General features: G+C 53.6%; 1 protein-coding gene across 6 annotated transcripts in view; it reads right to left on the bottom strand.

Annotated features, from left to right (window-relative positions):
• The window catches only part of LOC101285534 (protein HIRA), a 75,185-nt gene that overhangs the window by 38,703 nt on the left and 8,608 nt on the right, over window positions 1–27,874 (bottom strand). For 2 of the 6 annotated variants that reach the window (XM_033439558.2, XM_012535301.3), the window contains exons 2-13: window positions 19,331–19,393; window positions 18,001–18,111; window positions 16,737–16,827; window positions 15,429–15,523; window positions 10,351–10,446; window positions 9,176–9,336; window positions 7,321–7,488; window positions 6,723–6,836; window positions 4,920–4,990; window positions 4,249–4,354; window positions 2,196–2,411; window positions 1,246–1,331 (exon numbers count right to left, since the gene is read on the bottom strand). In XM_033439558.2, coding sequence (XP_033295449.1) covers window positions 1,246–1,331; window positions 2,196–2,411; window positions 4,249–4,354; window positions 4,920–4,990; window positions 6,723–6,836; window positions 7,321–7,488; window positions 9,176–9,336; window positions 10,351–10,446; window positions 15,429–15,523; window positions 16,737–16,827; window positions 18,001–18,111; window positions 19,331–19,393 — 1,378 coding nt within the window. Of the gene's footprint in view, window positions 1–1,245; window positions 1,332–2,195; window positions 2,412–4,248; window positions 4,355–4,919; window positions 4,991–6,722; window positions 6,837–7,320; window positions 7,489–9,175; window positions 9,337–10,350; window positions 10,447–12,487; window positions 13,190–15,162; window positions 15,231–15,428; window positions 15,524–16,736; window positions 16,828–17,792; window positions 17,926–18,000; window positions 18,112–19,330; window positions 19,394–27,874 lie in introns of those variants that run through there. The other 4 variants (XM_033439560.2, XM_033439559.2, XM_049698219.1 and 1 more) reach the window with 4 other exon arrangements.

The following is a 27,874-nucleotide window of genomic DNA, read 5'->3' as shown; positions in this document are numbered from 1 at the left end:
TCTGCCTCCTCACCAGGTGAGGCCTGGAAGGATCCACAGAACAAAAGTGCCACCACCACTTCTACCACCTCTACAAGCCTCATTCTCATAAGCTCTGAAATGTTCAAGCACTGTCACATACTTGGTTTCACTTGGGCCTGATAAAGGTGGGCAGGTGGCATTCTCTGCATAGGTTCATAATGGGAAAAAGGTTTGATCAAGGGAAAACCACTCTATGGGAGGAGTCTGGAAGTTGATTTTGGCTCTACCTGGTCAGGTCACTTCCCTCCAGGTCCTCAGCACTTGCACACCTGACATGAGGAGGCCATCAGCACATCACGTGACTGAAGGTCTCTGCAGACTTCAGGGAAGATTTGGAACAGCTCATGGAGGAACTAGTGGGAAATGCAGAGGACTACTGTGTGTGGTGCCCTGAGTAGACAGGCTGAAAAGAGTGAGTCATCTTGATGTTTGGCCTATTCCTCTCACATGGGGCCTTATCATCCTTTGAATCAACATACCTCACTTTGGAGAGAATGACCAATACAAAAGCAAGCCTGATGACAGATGCCAAGACAAGGACAAATCCAGCTGAATCCACTGTCCCTCTCTGCTCCATCAGGGAAATCTACCCCCCACCCAGCAAGTCCACTTCTGGGAAGTGTCCTGAGGGAACAGTCACAGGTGTGCTCAGAGATTCATTTACAGTCACAAAACACTGTACAAACTACACGTCCACAGTTAAGGGGCTGGTTAAGTAAATCATGGTGCGTTCACAGGTGGGGCACCTGGACCGTCAGCAAACCAATGCTTCAGAGGAGTTATTAAAATGGATGCAAGGTCAAGATACAGGAACAAACAGGAGATACGGACACCAAAACGTTAACAGTGATCGTATCTTTGTGCTTTTACTGTTTTCCACAATGTGTACATATTCCTTTCTTAATCAGAAAGAGAAGGCTATAAAAGTGGAAAGAGAAACAGAAAAAAAAAAAAAATCAGTCTGACTTTTCTCTCCCTGGTATCTTCAACAAAGCAGGGCCAGCCTCCCCACCTGCCTGCACCACCATCAGGTGTGCACAGGGCTCTGCAGTAGCGCAAGGCTTTGAGGATGCTGGGAAGCTGGAATCAACTCACTTCCAGACTCTGTGGGTGAGGCTGGCCCAAGAGCCTGTGAAGTCCTGGTTATGACAGTGCTACCTGGCAAAAGGAGAGAGGAAGACCTCCCAGAGAAGGCCACAGAAAGCTTGGTGAGTGAACGAGTACCCGGTGTCCAGCTGTGCTATGCAGAGAGGCGTGATTCTCCTCCGACCATCTGCCGTCCGAGTCTCAACTTGTTTCTTTAAAAGATTCTGGCAAAGTAGAGAGACATAAAGGAATGGAAACATTTCTGAATCTCCAAATACCAACAAATAAGACTCCTAATGAAATGTATTCTAACTCCTCTGTGGCCTTTCAGATACAACTAAACTAAGCCACTCATCAAAGAATAAGCGTTTTTATCAGGGTGTGTGCTCGACAGTAAGGCATCAAGGACAGACGCTCCCAGGTGAACCAGCTCCAACATCTTCCTTTCTATCTCCAATTCCCACCTGGCCAGGTTCCCGGAGCCGTGAGCACATGCCCGGCCAGCCACACGCACCCAGCAGCCATGGGGCTAAACAAGGGAGCTAACAGATGAGACCCCTGTCTCTATGCCACAATTTCAAACTTTCTTTCAATGAAGGCTCACAACCCAGGGTTTGTCACACACTGTGTCTGAACCACCTGGGGAGTGTGACACCCTGCACAAGCTCCCGGAGAGGGTTTTAGCTCCCAACATCTGTCCTGTTCCCTTCCCATCTCCACCCCGACCCCCCAGGGAAACATGGGCTTCCAGAGGAAGAAGGGGGAGTCAACAGATGTCTCTTGAGGGCAGAGCCTGAAACCCACTGTTCTCAGTATCTAGAATCTCCTAGAAAGGCTAGAGGTGAGGTTTGAAGTTCCCCCAAAGGATGCTCTCCTCTGGATCTCCTTGGGGCGGGGCCTTTGATAAGGTGCCCTGGGCCCCGCTGCTGCCACACGCAGACAAGGGCAATAAGGCTGAGTGGCCCCCTGCTGGCTCCCAGCTCCCTGCCCATGTCTGTGCACTGTCTAGACGGCCTCTTGCCCTCCTGGCCTTGTGCCGCCCCTGGGCACGTGCCTGTGTCCTCAGTGTCGCTGGGCCCAGCCCTCACCTTCCTGATGTCCTCCAGACTCTCCCCGTTGACGACACCAGCAACCGAGGTAGCGGAGCCTGTCTCTCTGGCCGCAGAGCCCTTCTGGTCCAGCTGCTGCTGCTGCTGCCTCCGCTGGTACTTGAGCATCTCGGGGTTCTCGATGACGGCGGTGGAGAGCTGGGTCTCGGTCATGATGGCCAAACTCTTGCCGTAGGTGGACTGATGGATGCGGCTCTAGAGAAGGCAGAGAGAGGGAAGTGCAACAAACTGGCCAGGACACTGCCCACCAGTGGGCAAGCTGCGTGCTGGCCCCCGGCTCAGAGCGAGAGACCCCTGGGCAGGGTCCTGGAGCCCTGGACGCTGGCTCTCTTGAAACCTCCCACCCTGTTTGCCTGTTTAGATGACTCAGGAGAGGCCCTGTACCCTCCCTTGATGTTTACAGCCTTCAGGGATGAAAGTAGATGCGTAACCCTCAGGAAAACACCTACAGCAGGTCTGGTGCAGAACAAACAGCAACAAACATTTGCTGAACTGAAATTACGCATTCAAATTGCTAATGTAAGGCTATTAAATCACTCCAAGGACCCCAAACGCTTCTTGGGAATCAGACACTGAAACCCAGAGCTGCTTTCACTGCTCCAGCTGCAGCCATCAGCCCCACGTGGCTGGAGGTCGCCATGGGGGCCGCTAACAGAGCCCCTGAGAGCAAGGAAAGGCCTGGCACGCAGGCCTAGGGGAACCCTTCTCTGCCCGCATTGCCCCCAACACGTCCTGACCCTTCCGAGCAGGGCCAGTCCCACCTTCCCTGGTCTCGGCAGCCCTGTGCCACAAGCCAGGCTGTGTGAGGGCAGGGACGGTGGCCCCAGCACACTGGAGTGGCCAGTGTGACAAGGAGCAGACTTTCACATGGTGTGCTAATGACCAAAGCAGAGGTCAGTAGGACACCTGCCTCACAGGAAGGATGCTGGGCGGGCAGCTTTGGGGCCCACTCCGTAGGACCTGGAGTGCCTGCCTGTGGCCAAAACTCCCTCCCCGGCACCCCTGGAATCTCAAGGCAGAATTCGGAGTTCAGCCCTACTGTTCCTCAAATGCAGGGGCCCTGCCTGCATCCAAGATGGGTTACGACTCTCTAAGGAGAGGGGAGGTCACCTGACGACAGTGACCGGTGGAGGGAAGAGCTGGGGCTGCGGACACACTTGTCCCCCCACTGACAAGTGACCGTGGGTGCCAGGCCAGTCCACTGTGGTGAGCGAGGCCGACTCTGAAGCCCAAGGGGTAACATCGTAGTGGGGGTCCCCACAGAAGCCTAAGAGGGGTCTCCCAGCAGCAATGGCACCCTGAGGGGAGAGCTGCCGCCTGCCCTGGGCTCTCGGAGCCTCTTGCCCCCACATACTGGTGTGGGCCCACTTGCGGGAAGGCAGGCTCCTAGTCTGAGGCAGGGAAAGTAGTGCCTGTCACCAAGTCCCCGAGGATGAGCACTGGCCACCCTGTCCTGGGCAGAGCATGGCAGAGAGGAGGCCTGGCCCCAAGGCTGCGGATGGGCTCATGCTTCCACTCTCAGACCTCAGGGTCACATGCTATTCTCCTCAGTGAAACAGGACCAGTCCTGCCTGGAGGGGTTTTGTGTAATTTAAGTGAAGAAACGTGGCCCTGGTTCTGGCACACAGTAAGTGCTAGGAAAAGACTGCTAACATTGTTGTAACTGCTGACCCGAGGCCAGTACGTTAGCGAAGGACAATGGAGAAGGGACGTGAGCAGCCCTGGCAGCCACTCCCACTCTCCCAGCGTGAACACCTCCCAGGGTGGCTATCAGCTCAAGAGGAGATGCCCGGGTTTACTCAATTCTATTTTCCGCAAGATGTTACGGAAAAACCCAAAGGAATTTTTTGGCCAACCCAATAGAATGGATTTCTGACATGAATAGAGGTTCATTTTAAATTAAATCTCTCTTGTAGAGAAGACAAGGATTATAATATACAAGAGGCAAAGGACTAGGAATGCTTCAGGAAACAATGTGTCTGTGTAGGTCACAGGAGGAGGTCCCTCAGAGCCACCGTGGCCGTGCTCCTACCTTCTCTTCCTCGCTCAGGGGGTCTCCGAGCTCGTCCTGGGAGAAATCCAGGAACGCCACAGAGCCGTCCATGGAGCACACCAGGATGCCCAGCCCGTTCAGAGTCCTGGAAAAGATGGCCATCAGCAGCCAGGCGCAAGCCCTGCGGTGCTCACCCGCCACGGAGTGGCCCAGGGGAGGCAGAGTCTGGGGAGAGGCCCCCACGCGCTCATGGGGAGGCGGAGGTTGGGGCGACAGTCCCATTCTACAGAGCTCTGGGCCCTTTAGTTCTCAGCACATGTACAGAGTATCTCTCACCCTGTGCTTTGTAAGAGTTTCATGTTCATTTATCTCATTTTTGAAAGCATTAAAAAACAACTGCGAGAGAGTGCACATTTAAATGAGGTCGCTGAGAAGCATGAAACAAGCGGCTTCCACAGCCGCACTACTCTGATTCACGCAGTGACAGAGCCAAGTGCAACCAGGATCATGCACTCTCCTTCCCAGACGAACACCAGTCTGTCTCAGCAGGGGTTTCCAGTAGGGCCAGGAGCACAGCACCCTGGGGTCTGTCCTGGCTGCGACACCTGGGATCCTGGCTGCCCAACCCTAATCACACCCAGGAGGCCTTGACCTCCAACATGTGGCTCCTCCTTTCCTAGACCATGCCTCGAATTGAGAATCCATCTTACCAGGAAATGTCCATGATGGATTTGTCAAACAGCTCATGGATGACAACCAAAGGCCGTTTTAGACATGTGAGCTGAAAGGAAAGGGCGGCAAAGGTTAATGAATGAATGAGGCCCTCTGTGTCCACTCTGCTCAGCTGCCGCCACCAGATCCAGAAGGCTTGGTCTGAGCTGTGCTGACACGTAGGGTGTCTTCAGCTCTACTCAGACGGCCACCACCGAGACTCTGGAACCCACGCCCGCCAAAGACACGTGTGCCAGCATGGGGTCTGCCCCTTCGGGCCTGGCAGGGCAGACAGCTGTATACACACAAGACCAGCAATGGAGGAGGGGGTTCTAGAAGGCCTACTGAACAGGGATGCGATGCCAAGGCCTGGGCAGGGAATGCAGCAGCAAAGGCAGGTCCCAGGACAGGAAAACAGCCTCAGAGAGAACCTAGCACCCCTTCTCAAGGCTCATGTTCAGGTGCATACACATACCCAAGGCTCCATGTGACTAGTGCCACACACCACACAGGTTCATGCTGCCCTGACCCAGGCCCCAGGGTAGCCACTATTAACACTCTTCCTCTCTTCTGTCTTGGACAAATATTTTATTCTTTAAAGTAAGGCACATGGTTGCCTGCTTTTTCATTTAATGCAGAATGAGTGTGTCATCAACATCCTGTGAAAACCTGTGTCTGGGGACCGTACCCGCCGCCTTCCCCACGTGCATGTGGGTCATCTGGTCCCCTCACGTGGCCGAGCACATGTCCACACTCCCACAGCAGCAGCAGGCATAGCTCTCACACACAGGCCCTGCCTGTCCTGCCCACTGGTCCTGGGCCCCTGGGTGGCGGGCTGGGGTGGGAACACGCCTTGAGGGCAGGAGGCGCTAAGACAGCCCTAGTCCTGAGGATGGGACTGGAATCTGAGCACCTGGAACCCATGAGAACCTTGCCCCATCCTAGTTCCACTCCCCAAAGAGAACCAACCTGGCCTTCCTTCCACAGACATGCCTACAGACCCCCCAGAAACCTGGGACCTCTGTCAACACCTGACCCGTCAGTGATGTTTTGGTCAAAGTACCAGGGATGGAGCCCAGGCCCAGGGGAGCCCAGGAAGAATGCGCCTGAACCGCCTAGGACGCACGAGGTCCAGGGTCTGAAATGGGGTCACAGGATTGCTCTGTGAGAAGCAACTGTCCTAAATGCAGCCAAAGGATAACCTCCAAATCTAAAACTTCAAATCCACTCTGCTTATGGGGAAATCAATGATAAGGAATAAACTGTTGTTAACGCAACACACACAAAGCTCAACCACTTTACGCCAAGTGAAAAGAACACAAGATGCAAAAAAGTAAACACTGCACGACTCCATTCATATAAAGTCCAGAAACAGGCAAAGCTCATCCATGTGACAGACATCCTTAGTGCTGCTGCCCTGGCTGAGGGGGCGCTGGGGGCAGGGTCCTGACAGGGAAGGGGCAGGGAGCGTTCCAGGGCAATAGTTACACGGAAGTAAGCACGTCTGACGACAGATGTACTGAGCTGTGTACTTCAGGTAGATCCACTATGGAGGTTCTATATCTACACAAAGTTCTTTTAAAGGAAAGCCAACACAATCTGCCAACCGTGGCCCTGACTACTGAAGGTATGATCTGGGTCTGGACACAAGAGCTGCTCTGGCTGGGTGGCAGGGTGGCCTCTCCTGGCCAGGCCCAGGTTCAGGGCAGAAACACTCACTGAGCACCACCAGAAGTGGGGGGGGTCTCTCCTCTTTCAGGCACCCCCTCCCCGCAGAGCAGCGAGCTCACAGTAGGGCTCACCCAGACAGAGAGCGAGCGGTCCTTGCTGCCGACAGCACAGCAGCAGTACGGGCAACTGGGCTTCGCAGAGCTCCCGTTCTTCTGCTTCTTCTTGAAGATTTTTGGGTTGAATTTCTAAAACCAAGTAACAAGGGTTAATTAGTAATTAATCAAGCATCAAGCACGCACCCTACGCCAAATATGAGACATACCAGGATCCCAGCCTAGCAGGTGTCCCCCAGCCCCGGGCACCGGCACGCGTCATTGCGCTTTCACAGCTACCCAGCAGGCCTTGTGCTGAGGATGACACGTGTCCTAATCAAAGTCTGGTTCTGGTGACATTCATCACATTAAATAAAATATTAACTTCATATTCATCACGTCCACTTGCCAATAAAGCACATGGGTATGTATTCTATTTTGTATAACTAGTTTAAAATATTGAAACATTAAGTATTTAAAATGAAACAAGAACCTAACAACGTGTGCTGAATCTCAGAGGCCACCATCTCAGTCCAACACATGACCCAGGATGGGGGAGCACGGCACTGCCCAGGTTCTGAGGGTCCCACTTAGGGCGGCGCTGATGGCCGGCCAACCTGAGGCCAAGTGGACTCACCACGACAGTCACAGCTTTCCGGTGCCCGACAAAATCCATGTTGGTCTTCCAGCCCTCCCGTTCGATGATCTGGGCGGTGGGGCCGGAATTGTTCATGGCGTGGGCAGACACCAGGTAGTGCCCGTCAGGGGACCAGCTGAGCCGCAACACGTGGGTCGTCCCTCCACACTGCAAGAAACGTCTGTGCTCGAAAGGAGCCCAAGGCCAACTCTGTGACCAAAATTGGCCCCAGAAATCAAACTGAGCTCTGATGTACAAATTCACGATGGTGGAGCACGCCCAAGCTGCTGGCTACAGGGCCAGCTTGACTCCAGTCTCTCTGGGTGAGCTGACAGCGGGGCCGTCAGGAGACCGGTAGGGGCGCCATTCTACCCTCCCCCACTGCACGGCGGCACAGGCTGAGGGGATGGCTGGACGGCCACCTCTTTCCACTGTCAACCCTATCTGGGCCAAATCTATCTGACCACAGACCCCTTCTCCTTCCTACCCAGCACTGGGGAACCCCACAGGAGGTTTGCAGACCACGTGTTGCTGCGGAGAAAGAGCACTGCTGACCCTCGGAAGCCTGGTCACAAGCCTCTCTCTACACTGCAGACAGTGACCACCAGGCCCCACCTGCTCTTTGAATCCTGTCTCCTCGCCCAAAGCCTGGTGACGCCACCAGCCAAGGAGAAGAGGTTTGTAAAGTCCATAGAAACCATAAATGGCACAAGAGAAAGGCACTGTTCCCCTGACCCAGGCAGAGGCAGGGCACCTCTTCACACCATGCCTCCTGCAAAGTGAGATGACATTGGCTAAAAGCCAGCCCCTGAAGGTCAAGGTCAGTCCAGGGCAGTCCGAAAGGCTTAGGGGTTAAGATCCAGGCTGCGCAGGCCTTGGGGAAGGCAGGACAGGGCAGGGCCCGAGCGCAGCATGGGGACACACCTGCCTCCACTGCCAGCCAGGTCCAAGCCAAGGCAGGACAGCCCCCCCAGAGGCTGAAGAGTGCTGCCAGCTCCTGCAGGATTCCAAACATTCCTGTCCTGCCCTTCCCCCGCCCCACAGCCGCCCCAGGAGCCCAGTGGCTCTCCACAAAGCCTGCAGCCCATGTCCTCTCACACTAGGTGGCTGCCAAGGAGGGCAGAACTAAGTGAGGTAAGGACCAGGCTCATGGATCCAGTTCAGGAACTTCTGTGGGTTGGGGGACAGCTGAACATGTGATACCCACTTTTCTCCACAGCCAGCCCTGACCAGTGGGCAGGTGTCTATTCTTCCTGCAAAACTTCGTACTCAGGTCCCTTCCTCCAAGAAGCCCTCTCTGACGTGACCACCACCTACCCCCAGCCATTTCTGCCCACTCTGGATAACTCCATCTCAATCCACGTTCATTTCCTGTACTCAGGACAGCCGTACACACAGGAGGCACTCAAGAAATGTCCACTGAATAGTGGCGACCTTGAGCTCTGGTCCCACGTGAAATCAGAACTCAAATGAGGGAAGAGATGGTAAAATACTACACAAGCCAGTGCAGTCCAAGCTCCAGATGTTTTGCAAACTGGACTGTTAACGCCTTCCACAGGAGCCGGCTGGCCTGCAGAGCGAAGGTCAGCAAGCACGGCCCAGCGCCCTCAGGAAGACACAAGAGCCTCCTCCACCCTCTACGTCCCCCACACCCCAAGGGGCAGTGTGCTGTAAACTCTTCAGCTTTAACACCTACAAGCCTTTTCACTACAAAGGTGGATGTTTAATAGCTTCTGAGAAGTGAATGATTTTCATCACCTGACTCTGGGCTCCCCGACCACGTCTGGACCCCAGGCAGCCCCTGCTCCGTGTGGGAGGCAGGGGGCGGGGGTGGGGGACCTGCCGGGCCTCTTACCTCATCGAAAGGCTTGGTGATGCTGGTCTCTAACTGCCAGTCCAGCGTCCTCCACACCTTCAGGCTGCGGTCGTCGGCTTGAGAGGCAATGTATTTACCAACAGGGTCCCAAGTCAGGCCCTTCACCAGGCCAGAATGGCCTCTCAGAGTAGCTAGGATTTCTGTGAGGACAAATAAGTGAGGTTGGAAAGGCATTACCAAGGGGAAAACAGTGACTCTGTCTAGAAACGGGCCACGGGTCGGCCGGCCAACAGAAGGGGCTTCAGGAGTTGCCCTGGCCAGCCCCACCCCTGGGCACAAGCAGAAGAGTCTGTTCTCACCCAAGAGGTGGGCACCACCCATTTCCCTCCAGCCAAGCTGACACGTATGGGTTGAGGCTGCACATGCCCTCAGAGGGGCAGGCAGCCAGGGCCAGAGCTGAAAGGCGCCGCGTCACCTTGCCGGCAGCCGCAGCCCTGCCCATGATTTCTTTTCCAGACAGGAGCCCGTGCCCATCCGAGCCCTCCCGATGTGACCCTCCCTGGGGGACCGGGCCTGCGCTGAGTGAGTCCTCTGCTCGTCATCACTGAGGACAAAGGGGAGGGAGCTTGGACCCCAGAGAGCTGTAAGCTGAATGACACCCCAGCCACGGTGGCTGGGCCGAGTCCCCAAACACGGTGGAAGCTTATGAAGAGAGCAAGTGACCGGGACCCGAGCCTATGAGAAGAACACGCTCCTGTCACCAGGCAGGGACTAGAAGCATCTCACTGGCTGCAAACCGCAGTGCCATCCCAGGCTCTGCCATCGGTAGGGACTTCAAACACGTTAACAGAAAAACTGATCTGCAAAACTGGATCTATTAGCCTGCTCATGCTCGAGGGCATCACAGAGGAGACGGCTACTGGGCTGAGGCCAGAGCCCGGAGTGGGAGGGCGCACCCTCAAGGGCAGCTGGCTGGGCTCCCAGTGCCAGGGGTCCATCCGCACAGCCTGCAGCAGGGACACCCATGCCGGCACTTGGTTACTATTATTTTTCTTTAATGTAAACTTCTCTTTAAACCTTAAATGTGATTGATAAAGAAGACCTGAGTTACTGACAAGACAGGCTGGCTGCCACCAGCTGAGGAGACCCAGCCCACCCGTTCCAGACACCGCCGGGCAGCCCCACGGAAAGGCCGCCCGGGCACAGGTGCGGACCTGGGAACTTCACTGCGTTCCAGATGACCACGGTGTTGTCCACACTGCACGAGGCCAGCCAGGCGTCATGGGGGGACCACGCTACGTCCATCACATCTGGAAGACAATGGCCAATGGTGAGTCTCTTACCTGGTGGTGGATATGGACACGGCGCAGCTCCACCCTGCCAGCTGGCCAGTCAGCAGCCCCCTGGCGTTCTCACACCTGAGGAGACTTGACCTGAGACCATCATAACTAGACTTTTCCAAACCAACCTGAAGAACTTCCCCACTAAGGTTCTGCAATCAGTCCTAAGATCTGAAGCATCTAACGGCCCCACCCGACTCCCTTCTGACAAAGCACTGAGGGCCTGGCCAAGAGTGTGGCACTCGTGCCACTGCATGGCTGGGTCTGCAGCCCTTGGGCCGGCTGAGCCACCTTCTCCAACCCTAACCCGGCCTCATCAGAGCGCGGCGTGACAGCCAAGGTCTCCCTGGTTTCTCCAACCTCAGTGCCTGATGCGGCACCGGGAGTGCGGAGGGATGGCTGGTGAGGTGAACAAACAGAGAGAGCAGCCAGTCAGGAGCCATCTAGTCCTTTGCTCACAGGATGATTTAAATCTTCAGAGTCAGCTCGACAAGACGGCCCAAGCGGGCAGCACCGTGATCTCCCGTGTGTGCGCCAGTGCTGAGCACGAGCCCGGGCCCCGCTGTCCTGCTCCGCGTTGCGTGGCTGAGGGCACTCGAGACCCGGAACAGACCTAACTCAGCAGTGGACTTGGACCAGGTTCCAGTTCCTCATGCCCATAAGCACACGTGCCCACGTCATTCTGCACACCCCGGGGCGTTTGTTTGAGATGGATGCCGCACCGTGGGAACCTGGGCGGAGCACCTGGGCATTTTCATGAGTCTGGATTCTTCACATTTCTACTAGCAGAATGTCCTTTTCAAAAGTCCCTTTTTAGCTTGAGGATTATGATTTTTTTCCCTTCTAACTTATTGAGTACATTTTTATGTTTGAAGTTCCACTTTAATTCGCAAAATGAAGACTGTGCACATTGGTGTGTCTGAAGCTGTCTTCAGGGACTCCTCTGTTCCTACCCCATCTGTTGGGAGGTGATTTGTGCTGGCGGGTCTAACGAGAATGCAGTGTCTGCTAAAGGAGGCACAGGAACCTCTTCTGGGGCTCAGAGCGTGGGTGGGATTGGGGGGCAGCCGTGCAAACCACAGACCCCCCTGTACTTCCTGAGTCCTAGAGCAGAGACATGCTCACCTGAGACTCCAGAAAGGAGACCGGTTTTCTTAGCAATTTCCATGGACTATGGACAATACAGACCTTAGCTGCAAATTCCATCAGTTTACCTTCCTATGCTATAGAAGGTTTATGTAGTAAAGTCAGTTTTTCTCCTTTGTTGTATTTTTAAAAATGATTTCTCTTATTGCTTGTTAACTTTGAAAAAATATTCCCTCTGCTGGAGGTCTAATAAATATTCAATTCCGTTTTCTCTTGCTTTATTTAGAACGTTTCTTTAATACCTGGAATTTATCATGCTGTCTTTAGCTAAGGCTCTACATTACCTTCCTTTCACCCACGAACTGCTGAATGGCTGGTTACCCCGCCATGTGTGGGGAATGAATCTTGCCTTCTGTTATCGGTCATAGGTGCCGCCTTCACAACACACCAAGCTGTCAGGAGCACTGTAGCCTCCTTCAACGTTGTTAACTTTGTTTGAATGAGTTCTCCCACGTCCTGAGTCATCCTTCCAGATACCCTTTGGAGTCACTGCTGAGTTCTGCAGTAAATCCACACATGTGACATGACTTCCTCCCCAAACCCCAGTTTTGGAGCTTCTGTCTTCAGACCATACAACGCCCTTTCCTTCTTGCCACAGCTCTACACACACCTGAGACCCTCCCTGTCCTTGAAGATGTAAGTTTCTGGTCACTGTCATTCCCGTCATCTCTCCAACATCATTCTTGGTGATTCCAAGAGGATGATTTTTCTAACACCCTTAAAGTCCTCCACCTACTCCAATGACCTTGGCTTCTGGCCTCAGCCATAGTTCCCACAGTCATGCCCAGAGACCCTCCCTGACAGAGCACTGCGACCCCTCCCTGGTCTTACTGCCCCCCTCCCCGCCGCCACGTCCCCCGCTCACTCTCCGATGGGTCTTCCAGCCGCTATAGCCCTTCCGTCTCCTCAGCGGGCCTGGAGTCCATCCTCCCCTCAGCTCTTCTGCTGTCTTTCTTTGCAGGCGCCTGACAAGACCAGCTGGGTTCCGTCCAGCTCTCTCCCCCGGTCTTTCCTGAGCGCCCGCCAATTAGGCCTTTACCCGGCTTCACCAACAGGAACCACGCTTGCCAAGGCCACCGGCGGCTTCCATGCCATCCAGTCCAGCGGCCGATCCTCGGTGCTCACTCGACCGTGAGGCAACGTGGGGCACGCTGCTTGCTCTTGCCTCCTTCAAACGTTCTCTCCACCACCTTCACTGGCTCCCCGGCTCAGCCGCACCCCAGGCTCCTCCCCTGTGCTCCAGGCTCACCCCCCAACAGCCAGCCCGCAGGTCCACTCACCCTGCTGCCAGGCACTGTGGACCCAACAATGTCCACTCGCCCCCACACCCCCTCCCACCTCAAGTGAGGAACCTGCATCCCTCCCGCTGCTCAGGCCACAGTCTGGGAAGCCGTCCCACCTCCTCTGGGGCCTCACCTCACTTCCCACCCTAGGGAGTCTGTGTGACCACCTGCCCTGACTTCCACCATGACGACCCACGGCCCCCGACAGGCTCTCACCTAGATCACATCACTGGTCTCCCCAGTGCGGCCTCGGCCCCCCACCATATGGGCTCCATACTGCTGCCCAGGCCTCCACACTGCTCTGCCTCACTCAGACGAGAGCCCCTCCCGGCCCCCTCCCCTCTGCATTCCCCCCCCGCCCTGGTCCCAAGCCCACGTCTATACTCCATCTGCTGCCCCAGTTGCTCCCTCCACCTGGATAGCTCTCTGCAGGTCCACACGGTTGTCCCCTCATCGCCATCTGCTCAACCCCTGGACGCCACCTTCTCAGTAAGACCCTCCTTGGGAATCTGAGTAAAACTGCACTTATCTCTTTCCATCATTAGATATTCCAATTGGCTATGACTAGTGAAAGACAGATAATTAAACATCTTCTTATATGAAGCCAATTCAATGACTTATTTTTATTAGTCTGAAGTGCTTTTCAATGCTTTATAAGTCCTAAAAGCTTTATTCCTCATATCATCTCATTTTACTATTGTTTTCCAGTTTGTCAACCTACTTCTTTTTCTTTTCTCTCTTTTTTTGGCCGCGCCACATGGCTTGTGGGATCCTTGTTCTCTGACCAGGGATTCAACCTGGGCCCCGGCAGTGAGAGTGCCGAGTCCTAACCACTGGACCGCCAGGGAATTCCCTGTCTACCTTCTTCAGATTCTGCTTAACTGTACTGCAGAAATTCCAAAATAACAAATGCGGTGATAGCACCCTTGTTTGTCTTTTCTCAGTATCAACGGGAACAAGGCTCAACTGTGAACTATAATATGTGCGCATGGTTTAAAAGACACAGGGCTCTATCATGGTAGGGAAACAGCTTTCTATGGCCATTAAAGAAAACTATTTTTATTAGCAACTGATGGTGCTACCAGGACCACTGCAAAAGGAGTGGCAGGTATCCCCACTGAAGGTGGGCATCCCTACCTGCCTGGTCGAGGAGAGCCCTGGGGTGGTGGGCCAGGAGGGAGGGCGAGGTTATGGCTCAGTCCAAGTCTCAGGTTAGGGGCCCCATGAAAGTCGTCACTCAGGCCCCACCCCACTTGGATAACCTCATGGATACCTTGTCCAAGTTCCAGAGAAGCCCAACTAGACTCCACTGTGAGCACCTGCCAGCAAGTTAGGGTAAGTTACAAATTTTTACTGTTATCAAAGATAACACAATGTTACACTATCAGCTTTCAAAGATGTGGACTCAATTTGTGGTCTCTAAGAGGTGGGTCTCTTCACCTTTAAAGTGTCATCTGCAGAGTGGGTGTTGAGCACAGACTGGACCATAGCTGATTCTCTCCTGCCCCATCTCCGCCCCCCCCAGCCCCCGAGTGGCAGGCTCAATTCCAACCAGCTCGGGACACCCCCCAAACCCAGCACATCCTGCACTGAACTGGCATCCGGCCCCATAAACCCATGGTCGTATGGTCTCAGCAGAGGATACCGCTGGCTCCCCAGGCACCCAGCTAGGGGTCTCCCTCATGCCTCCCTTTGCTCAGCCCTTCAAAGTCCCCAGGTCAATCTCTTCCTCTCTCTCAATGATCACAGGCCTAGTTTGGGCCCTTGCAGTTTTCATCTGAACCCCTGAAACTGCCTTGTTTTCCATAGGGCTGTCAGATGATCCCCCTCTCAGGCCTCCACGACAAAGGGCACCCTCATTAGCAGGAGCACAAGCCTTCCATGACCTGCCCTCACACACTTAGCCAGCCCCACCCCGCGCCGCTTGCTGCCGTGCAGTACACGTCCAGCGGGGTTACATGCTGCCAGCTCACCACTGGCACCAAGCCTTTCTGGCTTCTGCTGGCCCCTGCCTGGCACACCCTCCCAGCTATTCCCGGCTAGACCGCAGGTTCTCTGAGGAAGACTGAATTGCACTGACTCTGGTATCCCTGGCATCTGACCAAGTGCTGTCAACTTCAGTCCAAATCTGAAAAATGAGTTTCTTTCCATACCAAGCCTATTTAAAACACTTTGCAAACACTCTCAAAGTCAAGTAAAAAGCTTTCCAGTGGGCCCCCGTGTGCGGGTTTCTGTGGAATAAAGAAAGTGCGCTTACGGACTTAGCGATCCACTGATGGAGGTAGTGACTCAGTTCCCAGGATAAACAGCGGAACGTGGGGAGTTCTACATTAAAGATATAAACATACAGCCCATGAGGGCAGGAGTGGGGACACTGACGCAGCTGGAGGCAGGCAGCGGGGAGGGGAGGGGTGGCCCAGACACAGGGCTGCTCTAAGGACCCACAGTCCACAGGGGCCGTGGAGGTGCCGCTGCTGCTCTCGGCCACCGCCGGGGCGCCCACCCCATGGGCAGCCCACTCACCGCCTGAGTGACTCCGCAGGATGGAGACACATCGCCACTGCTCCACGTTGGCAAGCTTGCCACTGGAGCCGAACACGGTGCTGGGGCCGATGTACCTGTGTGAGAGAGGAGTCAGAAGGGCACCCGGGGACTTCCGGGCAACGCAGAGACAAAGCAGACAGACAGCGGCTGGCGAGTGCCAAACGGGTGAACAATGGGGGCTGACTGGGCAAATTATGATCTGTTCACTGGATGGAACGCTACACGGCCTACACCAATCTTGGGAAAACGTCCATGGGATAGAATTAAGTGAAGGCAACAGGTCCCAGAATGTCATATACAACACAATACCATACATCACCTATGCTGGAAAATGGACCAGAAAGACACACGTGAAAAATACAAAAATACTAACTGTGGCTTCCTTTAGATGGTGGGATTATGATTTTTTTCTCTTCAATTTTCCAAACTGTATACTAAATACGTTATTTATGTTGGCTAAAGCAGCGGAAGCAACACTATTTTTCAAGCCCTCCTGTAAGGACTTGAACGCCTCTGCCTGAATACTGGGGCAGGGAAAGCACTGGAACTGGGGTGCTCGCTCCTGGGCCTTGAGCAGTCATGGAGCCCTGCAGACATGGCACCAACACCTCGGACCCCCAGAGGCTCTGTTAACACCCTTAGCTCCTGTAGAATTCTTTCAAACCTACAGGAAGGGCTCACGGAGGCAGCTGGCTGGGCTGAAGGAGACAGTGCGCCTCTGCTCGCCAAGCCACAGCCTTGGGGACACTCTGGCTGAGCAGGAGGGTGGGGTCTGGTCCCCAGCCTGGCTGGCCCCAAAGGCCCAGGACCCACCCTAGGAGACTCCAGGAGATGGTCAGTTCATTGTGGGTGCAGAGCAGGGGCTTTCGGGGAAGGTGGGGCTCCTGGGAGCCCCAGGTAAAGCTGACAGAGAACGAGGTGAATGGCAAGAGGGCACGCTCTAGATCCCCCACCCCAGAGCCCATCAGAGCACCTTGTGTGTTAGGAAATTTCACTTGAAGGACAAAACAAATGAAGCCATCAATGTCAGCCCTCGAAGGGACGAGCCCTTCTTTTTCAGGTGAAACCCTGCAGCCCTGTGAGGAGTGCTGAGCAGGTCCACAGGCAGGTAGGTGGCCACCCACCGCCCTGGTCAGGCCCCGGCTGCCCCCGCCTACATGTGCTTCCTGGTACTCATCGAGTCAGAGCTCTGGAGACCTCAGGGCCAGGGTGGGGAAAGCGACTGTGATAAAGACCAGCAAAGAAGCTTCTAAAAATAAAATGTGAAGTAAAGAAAATGATGCTTACGTAGCCCGCTTCCACACCATAATCAGTTTGTCATCTCCCCCAGAAGCTAAATACATCCCACTGTTTGACCACCGCACACAGTTCACACATGCTGGGAAGAAAAAAAAATAGGGTGATGAAAATCCAGTCGCCACGCTCATTTGCTTTGTGCAGTTTGGTTGCAGAGGGTTTACAAAATCTAATCTATCTGATCTACTCAAGGTACCTACTGTGTGAGAGCCCCAGAAGAAAAATTCAGTTCACGCACCAACCTACTTGTGCTGTAAGAACAAATACCAGAGCAAAGTCTGGAGGGGAAATGCTACGTCATCTGAGAAGCATTAGTGCTTAATCAAACACTCAATAGGAGAAGGCTTCTTTCCATGAAAACTGGTAAGTAACTAAATCTCAGGGCTGTCGAATGATGAGATGTATTTCTGAGTAGGGATAATTCTCAAAATTAGGGCATGTACTAAAAAGGCCAAGATGCCTTTCCCAGAACTTTCAGGGGAGCAGCTTGGTAGAGCATAAAACTTTGACTTCAAGCCACCTACCAGCTCTTTTTCCAAACTTGTCAACACTGCAGGTAGACTGGTCCTGCACTTATAAACTAAGGCCAGGAGAAATCCCTGTTGGCCCTGATGGGTCAAGAGCCTCTGGAGCCCCACAGCAGAAGGGACATTATCCAAGATGTGGTCCACACGTGGCCTGCGGGCACCTTGTGTTCTGGGGTGGAGGACGCCAAGGGGTGTGTCGGGAGAGCAGGAACACATAGCACACAGGGAGGGGGCATAACTGATAGTGGAGCATCTCAGTGGGCAGCTAGGTTGGAAACCAGAGCCTGATGCTCAAGGGCAGGAAACTAAGGCACTACAGCAGGAAAGGAAACTACAACACTGTCCAGTGGCCACAAGGGCCTGGCAAAGGGCCCCAAGTGACACGGCGGCCATCTGAGACATTTGGTGAGCTGTCTTTTGTGCACCCTTCCCCGGAACCCTACTGCTTCCAGGTCGCTGGCCCCAAAGCCCCATGGAATCAGGCAGTAACGACTCATGAGCAGGAAATCACCAGAGGTACCTGCAGACTGTCCAAAGATGGTTCTGTGGGCAGGCCGAGTCTTCTGCTGAATAACTCACCCAGGTGTGCAGCCAACATCTGTGCCTTCAGACAGCAGGCCGAGGGGAGCTACCGCCGCACGGGCCTTATCTCTCTAATTACAAACACACGTGCTAACCTTGGGCACTGTGCCAACACGCAAAGCCTGCAAAGGGCCACCCTGTAATACCTAAGTGATTGTCCATCTGGCAAAGCATCTTGGGGACATTTTCATCCTTCTCGTCATCCTCCTGGAGGACTGGAGACATATTCCAGATTACAACCTTCCCAGAATCCTGTCCTGGAACGAAGGAGCAGAAACAACTCAATGTGTCAGGAGTGGCAATAGGAGCCTGTGACCCGCCCTCACCTAGCTGTCAGAAGTCAGGGCTGATAGATCAGCAGGATTACTATTATGTGTCACAGGGAAGGTGAACAAAAACAAGTGCCGCTGGGGACTGGAGGCAGTGGGCTCTGTAGGAGGCTGAGGCCAGCCTGGGTCTGCACTGAACTCTGGCCTGGTCTCTAACACAGGTCCACCAGGGGCCCCTAGGAGGTCCTCGTGCCCACCCAGAACCCAGACCCCTCATATGGAACCCAAAGAAGCTGTGCACAGGCACCCCCGCAACCTCCCCTCCCCTCTAGGTGCTGCTTGGGGTCCACTGCTGTTCCCACAGCTGACTGGACACTTTTGAGAACCAAGCCTGAAATGTGCCCTCAACACAGGGAAAGGATCGTTACCACCTTACCTGCCCTTTGCCATCACCTACCGATGGGAGGTCAACTAAAAGAGGGCATTTGAGGTTCCTGTGGTCATAAGCAGAAGTAGTACTCTGCTAAAAATATACATCTATGCATTTTAGTAATGTTTTCCATTACTGATAACTAAAAAAGGGCAACCTCTCACTAACTTTCTGTTACAGAAGGCAAAAACTAGTAAGTGCCTAGAAATGGACATGTCAGAATTACCATAAAGCACACTTGAAATGGCCTCTTGGCCAGTAGGTAAAAATATTTCCTCAACAGCTCCCAAGACCTCACTGTGCCAAGTCGGGCGGGAAGGTGCGCCCCCTCTCGTGGACAAGGACAAAACTCCGGCCCCCCAGCTAAGTCCAGAGCTCCTGAGTGACACAGTTGAATTCTTTTGAGCCCAGAAAAATAAGCTTCATGACTACATGACTAACTTCATAATTTAGCCACCTCCTCCCTTTTTCAAGGTGAGCAAATGCTACCAGAGACCTTGCCTCTGGGGCTGGGGCTTTGTCCACAGGACCACCGGCCACTCCCCATGCTCAGTAAGGTGGGGATGCAGACTGATTGTAATATGAACCTAGTCAGCAGGAATCTGCTGCCAAAGTAGTTACAGAGAGTATGCCAGAGCCACAAAGGGCTTAGATGTGACCTAGCACATCCATGCTGATGAGCAGCAGGCCCTCTCCCTCCTCCCAGCTCCTGGGCATCAGGAGACATGGGGTGAGGCGCAGGGCTGTGAGCGCTCCCTCCACTACCTGTGAACATACCTTGTCCTCCAGTTGCGAACTTGGTCCCGTCAGGGTGAATATCAACTGAAAAAATTGGCTTGCCTGGAAACAAAGAAAAAAAACACATAACATCTCTCTTGACTTTTATTCATTGGAAAATAGCAGCAAGCTCAAACATTTAAAATATTGGTTATTCATGTAACGCCCCTAATCACTGCTCCTAGGGGAAAAAACAGGCTACCAATAAATCACCTGTGAGTTAAAAGACTTTCCAAGGGACATCGAATAGCTTAAAGTCTGAAAGTGGGACAAAGCATCCTGTCACTGTGGGACTGAGCCCGCAGACCCCGGCACTTACACTGAGGTCCACCGGACGAAAGCCCGCCACCTGCCAGGTGTGCATGTTTGGAAAGACCACGAGCTACTGGGGACAAGAGCCCTGAGTCACAGGGGCTGCACCTCAGCCATCTCCCCACCCAGGGATTTGTACTTAGCTGCAGCTGGGACACAGGTAGCCTGGCTCTTCTGCCTGGCCATCTGACAGCTGCGCAGGACCAGTGGCTGCAATGCATAGGCACCGCCTCCCTTGTCGTGACCCTGCTCCCAAAAGCCCCCCCACCCCGTGTGTTCTTGCTGCATTGACGTCCATGGAGAGTCGCCTTCTCAATGTCTCCTCCAGCTGAGCCTCCAGGGATGGCCCCATGGTGTGGTCAATCAGACAGTCAGTCCCTGCGGGGGAAGGACTGTGGTACAACACGGGCCCAGTCCCCCACCAGGGGCCCATGAAGCTGGATAGCCAGCTGGGCAGACCTGGCTGGCAAAGGCGCCACAGCAGACTATGCCTGTGCCCAGTGGGTGTTTGTCCAGCTCCCTGGCCTCCTTCAGCTTCTGGCCTGGGCCTTGGGAAGGTGGCTCAGAAATATTTGCTCAGGGACAAATGAGACACTTGACAACGAACTGGACATCAGTGGTCGTTGATACAAAGGGCTGTTGCCAAGGGGTCTCTTAGTTGAGGATGCTTTCTCTGTCACCCAAGAGGTGGTGGCATGGACACTAGCATGAGGGTCACGAGCTCTGGAATCACGTGGCAGCAAGTGCAGGTTGGGCAGGGCCAGCGGTGGCTGCTTGAGAGCTGAAAGTCCTGCCAGGGCTCCCATGAGAGCACGGAAGATCAAGTGCTGGCACCAAAAGGCCAGCGTGGCCCCAGGCGGCACCCAGCTCACCCCACCTTCTTCTGGAGGGCCCACCCCCACTGTCAAGCTGAGAGTGAGCTTCCACAAGACCAGGGAAGTGCCTCCTCCCTCTATTGGTCATTATGCGGTCCTGGGGGAAGCAGCGGTGCAGGGCTATCAGCAAGCAGAGGCGCGAAATGCAAACGCCCTACTGCGTCTCCAGTAGCAGGGCAGTCACTTCAACAGCAAAGCCTCTACAACAGGCCCCGGTCCCTGAGCCAGAGCTCTACAGTGACAGGTCAAGTTCAGCCCAGCAGCTGCCGACCAGTCTTGAGCACACGCAGTGTGTTCAAAGCCATCCCCCGCACACAGGAAACTCAGTCCCAGGCCACTGTGAGCACTTGTTCCCGGGGTACGTGGGACAAGCCCCGACACAGCCGCACTCTCTCCAGCGCAGAGCAGCCGACCCGCCAGAGCTCTTCCTCTGCAGGCCAGACCCTAACAGTTCCCCCTTAACCTTCAAGAAAAGAGCCCAGAAACCATCCCCTGGGGGGCCCAGGAAAGCAGGTGCAGAGAGCACGGCGGAGAGGACCCGAAGGGCGCACACTCAGGCAGGCGGGGACACCTGCGCCCTCCTAGGCCAAGTGGCTGCCACCAATGACACCAGAGTCCCACATGCACTGCTGGGAACGTGCCACCCTTTCCCCACAGGCTGAGTGGCTGGAGGGAAGCCGTTGTGAAGGTGGTTTCCTGCCACCTGCGCTGTGAGAAAGAGAAAGGACGAGTGGGGCCATGGGCCCAGCCACCCAGCGCCGAGACCTGGTGGGGCCCTGCTGGACGCCAGGGGACAGGGAGCAGCTGGCACCGCTAAGGCCTCGTGAAACTCAGAAGAGCAGGTGTCTCCAGGGGCAGGGGCTGCGACCCGGCCGTGCCTTCCTCCAGGGCCAGGGCCACGCGGGGGTCCGTCCGAGGGGCGCTGCCTTTCCAGGGCCAGCCCCACTGCTCCCCGGCCCCCCACTGCTCCCGGGCTTTTCTCAAACCAGCAGGCAGCATGGCCCGGGGCCTTCCCTCACTCATTTCACCACAAGGGGGAAACGGAGGCATGCAGAGAGGTCTGGAAAGTTGCCCAAGGCCACACAGCTGCCTGGTAGAGGCCAGGTATCTGGCCCCAAAGCCCAAGGAGTAAACTACCTGCCTGGGGGACACCCATCCCCGCAAAGCCCAGAGGGGAGAAATGAGGGCTAGTGAGCCAGAGGGAAGGCGGGCGAGAGTGTAAGCGTGAGCGTGCAGGACCGGGCCTGCTGCTCCGAGCATCGCCCTGGACTCCTCGGCTCTTTGAGCCTGTGTGCACCCCGCCCCCTGAATTTGGGCTGGCCCTGGACGCCTTTAACTAACAGAATGTGTGGCGGGCTTGCAAGGAAGCTTCATTCAACATCTGCCCTCTGGAGAGAGCCTGCTGCCATGTAAGAAGTCCAACTCCGCTGAGACCATCCTGCTGAGACGAGGCCCCAGCTGGCCACACGGAGTGAGAAGTGGGCCTCAAGGCCAGGCCCCGGGGCCCCTGGTGAGCTGTTCCAGCCCCGGGCTGCTCAAGCTGCCCCAGTAGAGCCCGTGAGGAGCTGGGATGAGCTGGCCCCACCGAGCCCTGCCAAGAGCAGCATCACAAACAATAATAAAGCTGTTGTTTTAAGCCAGCAAGTTTGGGGGTGGTTTGTTATACACGAGATAACCCAAGATGCCAGTTCATTCACTGTTCTGCTTAAGCCAACCCAAGCTGACCATTTATCATCTTAACCAAGAAAGTTCCAGCTCAGCCAGCATCAGTCTTGAGTGGCCACCAGTGAGGAGCATCCACCAGCCCCCGGGGTGCTGGTTAGCTCCTGAAGTCTGTATTCCCTCCTGGAGCGCATCAAAGTCACTTGCCTACAAGTCACGGGCCAGCCTGACCCCCCAAGAACATACAGAGCCCAAGGGCTCCACTGCACAGGTACCAATCACAGCCCATCCTAGGAGCTGACACTGGGCTAAGCAGACAGAAAGTAAAGATACAGAAGCCTGGCCCTGCCCAGGGAGCGCCAAAACGTAGACAACATGAACCTCACAGCTAAGTCCAGTGACAGAGGTCTGCACGGGTGGGGAGCCACCTAACTCATCCTGGGGTCTTCCTGCAGAAATCACAACTGCCCCAAGTCCCCAAGGTTGAGAAGTCAGTGAAAGAGTGGGTGAGGGGACCCCCAAGATGAGGGGATGTGGCATGGAATCAAGAATGGGTCCGACCTGCCACTGTGCAGTGCAGCATGGACAGAGTGGGGAGGGAGCCAGACAGACAGGCAGGGTGCCACCAAGGAGTGCAGACCTTCCCAACTGCCACTCTGGGGCAAGGGCATTAGCTGTTCAGACGGAGAGGGAATTGCTAAGCTGGAAGGCAGTGGGATGCCAGAAATGGGGGTTGGGAACAGGCCTGGGCTTGGGCAGTAAGCGCCCATGGGTTGGATCCTCAGTCCTGCTGCTCACCAGCTCCACAGCCTCGAGTAAGTTACTTAATCTTCCTCTGCAGTTTCCTAATCTACAAAATGGGGAGGCCACAGTCACCCTGACCAGCACCTTGCAAGACGGATTAAGATGCCGAGTCACATGCTTCTGAGGCCTAAGTCTCACGTCTGTTTCTGAGATCAGGGTGCACCCCAGTGAGGGGCGTGGCTGGCATAACTGTCTCCTCTTGCAGTGATGTGCCCCAGGGACACACAAAAGTGGACCTAGAGGAGGCCACCGGCATGGTGCTGGCTGTCCACCCGCTAAGGCAGTGGACCTTCCAGCCCCAAGGAGAGCAGTGGCTCACATGTCCTCCTTTTTCTAAAGGGCTCTTGGCGGTGGAGCTGAGGGAAGGTATGCTGTGGCTGGACTAGTTCGAGAACTTTCCATGTGGCCCAGCACAAGGACAAAGATGAGCTCCCAACCCCCTCCAGTGTTCAGCTCCTCTTTGTACAGAGACAGAGACAAAAGTTAAATTAACACACTCCCTGGACCCTTAGAGCTGTCAGCACCCAGCACTCTCTCCCCCGACACCCACCAACCCATTCTCCTCAGCTCTGCTTCCAGGTCGCCCCTCCTTGACACCTTTGGGGACCCCTCCTCAGCGCACACAGAGCACCCCGCTTCCACACTCTCCTGTCTGTGTGTGCTGATCTGAGGACTGCAGTACAGATGCTCGTCATCGGGCAGAAAAGAGTGAGTTACAGAAGCTGGGTTTTAGCCAGGGCGCTCAGATAGAATCCTCCTTCCTGACTTCAGGGAGCTTCCCAGAGGAGCGGAGTGCTGGCGGGGAGAAGTGGGAGGAAGCACGGAGGGCAGACAGGCCAGCTGCCTGCTATGCAGCCAGAGGGCCTCTGGCCTTTACACTCTGACGGCTCACGGGGCAGAACTGACTGGAAGTCCCTTAGTGCATCGTGCTCGCGAGGAGTTTGGGGAGGGCGAGGCCTCCATTCACTGTGTGCTGTGCCCATATGACCCAATAATACTTGGTTCTAACAAATTTTGGTAAATTTGTAATTAGACGTGAAACATGGGAAAATGTTTGAAACATTTATTAAGTGAAAAAGAAGTTACAAAACAATATTAAAATATAAGGTGGGTGCAAAAGACATGATCTTATGTGTAAAAAACCCTAAAGATTCCACAAAATAAACAAATTTAGTAGAGCTGAAGGATACAAAATCAACAAACATCAGCTGCATTTCTACACATTAACAGTGAAAATCCAAAAGAAACAAAACAATTCTATTTAAAATAGAATCGAAAAGAAAAAAATACTTAGAAGTAAACTTAACAAAGGTCAAAGACTTGTACGTGAAAACTAGAAAACAGTGCCGAGACAACCAACAGAAACACAAATAAATGGAAAAACAGCCCATCTTCATGAATCGAAGACTTAAATTGTTAAGATGTCAGTAACATCCAAAGCTGTACGGATTTAATGCAATCCCTGTCAGAACTGCAATGACTTTTTTTTGGCGGGGGGGGGGGCAAAAACAGAAAAACCCATCCTAAAATTCATATAGAATCTCAAGGGACTCCAAATAGCCAAACAAATTCTGAAAAAGAACAAAGTGGGAGGTCTTACACTTGGCTGATTTCAAAATTTACTACGGGGCTTCCCTGATGGTGCAGTGGTTGAGCGTCCGCCTGCCGATGCAGGGGACACGGGTTCGTGCCCGGGTCCAGGAAGATCCCACATGCTGCGGAGCGGCTGGGCCCGTGAGCCATGGCCGCTGAGCCTGCGCGTCCGGAGCCTGTGCTCCGCCAACGGGAGAGGCCACAACAGTGAGAGGCCTGTGTACCGCAAAAAAAAAAAAAAAAAAAAAAAAAATTTACTACGAAGTTATAGTAATCAAAAGAGTGTGTTACTGGCATGAAGACACACAGACCAATGAAATAGAATACAGATTTTCAAAAAGGCTGCCAAGGCCATTCAATACAGCAAAGGACAGTCTCTTCAACAAGTGGTTCAAGGAAAACTGAATATCCACATGCAGAAGAATGAACCTGGACCCTTACCTAACACCATCTACAAAAATTAACTCCAAATGGATCAAAGACCCAAAGGTTGAACCTAACACTATAAAAATTCTTAGAACAAAACAGGGAAAAAGCTTCATAACATTGGATTTGGCAATGATTTTTTTAGATATGATAGCAAAGGCACAGGCATTAAGAGAAAAAATAGACAAACTGGATTTCTTGAAAACTTTTGCCCATCAAAGGATACTATCAACAGGATAAAAAGGCAACCCACAGAAAATACTGGCAAATTACATATCAGATAAGGAATTAATGTCCAGAATATATAAAGAACTCCTAAAACTCAATACAAAAAAAACAAAAAAAGAAAAGTAAAGTAAAAATAACAAGTGCTGGTGGGGATGTGGAGAAATTGGAACTCTGTACTCTGCTGGTGGGAATGAAAAATGGTGCAGCTGCTGTGGAAACCAGTATGGCAGTTCCTCAAAAAATTAAAAATAGAATTACCTGTGATCCAGCAATTCCACTTCTGGGTTTACACCCAAAGGAATTGAAAGCAGGGTCTTGAAGAGATATTTGTACACCCACATTCATAGCAGCTTTATTCACAACAGCTAAGAGGTGGAAGTAACCTCATGTCCATCGATGGATGATGGATAAATAAAATGTGGTACGTCCACACAATGGAATATTATTCAGCAATAAAAAGGAAAAATTCTGACACAAGCTACAACATTAACTGTGAAGACATTATGTTAATTTGCATAAGCCAGTCACAGAAGCACAAATACTGTATGATTCCACTTATATGAAGTCCCTAGAGGAGTCAAATTCATAGAGACAGGAAGCAGATGGTGGTGCCAGGGGCTGGGGGAGGGGGAACTGGGGAGTTACTGCTTAATGGGGACAGAGTTTGTTTTGCATGATGAACAGGTGTGGAGATTGGCTGCACAACAATGTGAACATACAGAACACTACTGAATTATACACTTAAAAGATGGTTAAGATGGTAAATTTTATGTTATGGTTTACTTTGTCACAACTTAAAAAAATGCTAACCAAAACCAAAGCAAACCACATAAATATGTATACAAGCTGGAGGGGCGTGGGAGGGAGGTGGGTATGGTTGTAAAGGTGTTCGAACCATTTGGTCTTGACTGCTGTGGATACATGAACCCTCACAGGTGCAAAGCTGTGTGGGACTCAGCAGCCACCCCACACAGATGAACGCTACAAGTAAGAGTGGGCTCTGAGTGAGGCAGGTGGGGTCTGTCAACATCATTGTGACATCAGACTGCAGCTTTGCAAAACGTCACCCCTGGGAGAAACTGGGCAAAGTGTACAGAGGATCTCAGCTGCGTGGGAATCTACAACCACCCCAATAAGGAATAAATGTGCATATGTACACATGAAGCCTGTTTTCTAAAAACTGCATATATGTCTGTGTCTGATAAAGGTAAACATCAAAACACCAGTGGCTGTCATCATGAAGCGGATGCTTTTCTCGTGCAGGTGACAGTGCGCACGTCCCACAACCAGCAATCTCTCTGGAGGGAACCCTGCACCTGAGCTCTCTGCTCTCTGCGGGGCAGGAAACCCCTCTGTCCAGCTGCCCGCCTGCCAGGCCTCTAGCCCTCACATCGCCACAAGCAGCTCCTGGTCTTCCCGCCCAAACCTGCCATCTCAGTCAAGGCCTCACAACAGCCACACGACTCGCGACTTCTCCGGCCTCAACTCCAGACCAGCCCCTGCCCCCACTGGTAGTCCAGCGCCCGCTTCCTCTCCACTCCCACCCAGCGCCCACCCTGGCTCTTTCCCTCCTGCCTCCGTTCCCTGCACTGAGGCCTCCCCTGACCACCCAGCTTGGCACAACAACCCCCCTAACACTGATCTACTTTCCCACGTACTGTAGGTGTCGCTTCCTTTATTGCACGTCTGTCTACTCTGCCCACCAGAATGTAAAGCCCGAAAGCTGAGTCACTTTTGTCTGCTTAGTCACGGGGTCTCCCCAGGGCAGCGACACACAGTAGGCACTCCATAAACACTTGATGTTGTGAAAGGCTGGGCAGAGGCCCCCAGTTCTAACACACATTCCATGTCACTAGCATCCCAATCCTGGGAAGGTGGGCTCCTCCTGACTGAGGGAGGACTCATGTTGGCGAACCCCTGCAGGGGAAGCAGAGCCCTGGCTGCACAGAGCCGTCTGCAGCTGGGACCTCCACCGCTTCAACCACAACTTCTTGGTCTCCCTAAGTCAGCACCACTGCAGGGACACCTCAGGTGTCAGGTGCCTGAGACATTCAAAACACAGCACAGGAAGGAAGCTGGAGCAACCGTTGTTGGGTTGGGTGGTTTTTTTTTTGCGAGGGGCGGGGTGGGGGTAGGGCGGGCCATGAACTAGAGTTGAAGAAAGTGCAGGTATATCATTTACAGACCTCCTCACATCTCCTGCAGCATTTGCCAACACACAATCAAGAAGGCTTTGGGGCTTCCCTGGTGGCGCAGTGGTTGAGAGTCCGCCTGCCGATGCAGTGGACATGGGTTCGTGCCCCGGTCCAGGAAGATCCCACATGCCCTGGAGCGGCTAGGCCCGTGAGCCACGTTCGCTGAGCCTGCACGTCCGGAGCCTGTGCTCCGCAACGGGAGCAGCCACAACACTGAGAGGCCCGCGTATCACAAAAAAAAAAAAAAAAAGCTTTGGTGTTTTTTCATACTCTTTTCTCCTCTAATTTTACAGAACAGAGATATTCCTTAAAAGGTATCTGCAAGATGAATTTCTATAAATAGAGTCATCCCTCCTTATCTAGATCCACTAGAGAATTAAGAGCAGTTAAGAACAACTTTCCAGGCTTCCCTGGTGGTAGAGTGGTTAAGAATCCGCCTGCCAATGCAG

The sequence above is a fragment of the Orcinus orca genome, chromosome 15, assembly GCF_937001465.1.
Source record: "Orcinus orca chromosome 15, mOrcOrc1.1, whole genome shotgun sequence".
Classification (NCBI taxonomy): domain Eukaryota; kingdom Metazoa; phylum Chordata; class Mammalia; order Artiodactyla; family Delphinidae; genus Orcinus; species Orcinus orca.
This window is presented reverse-complemented; position numbering and strand designations above follow the sequence as displayed.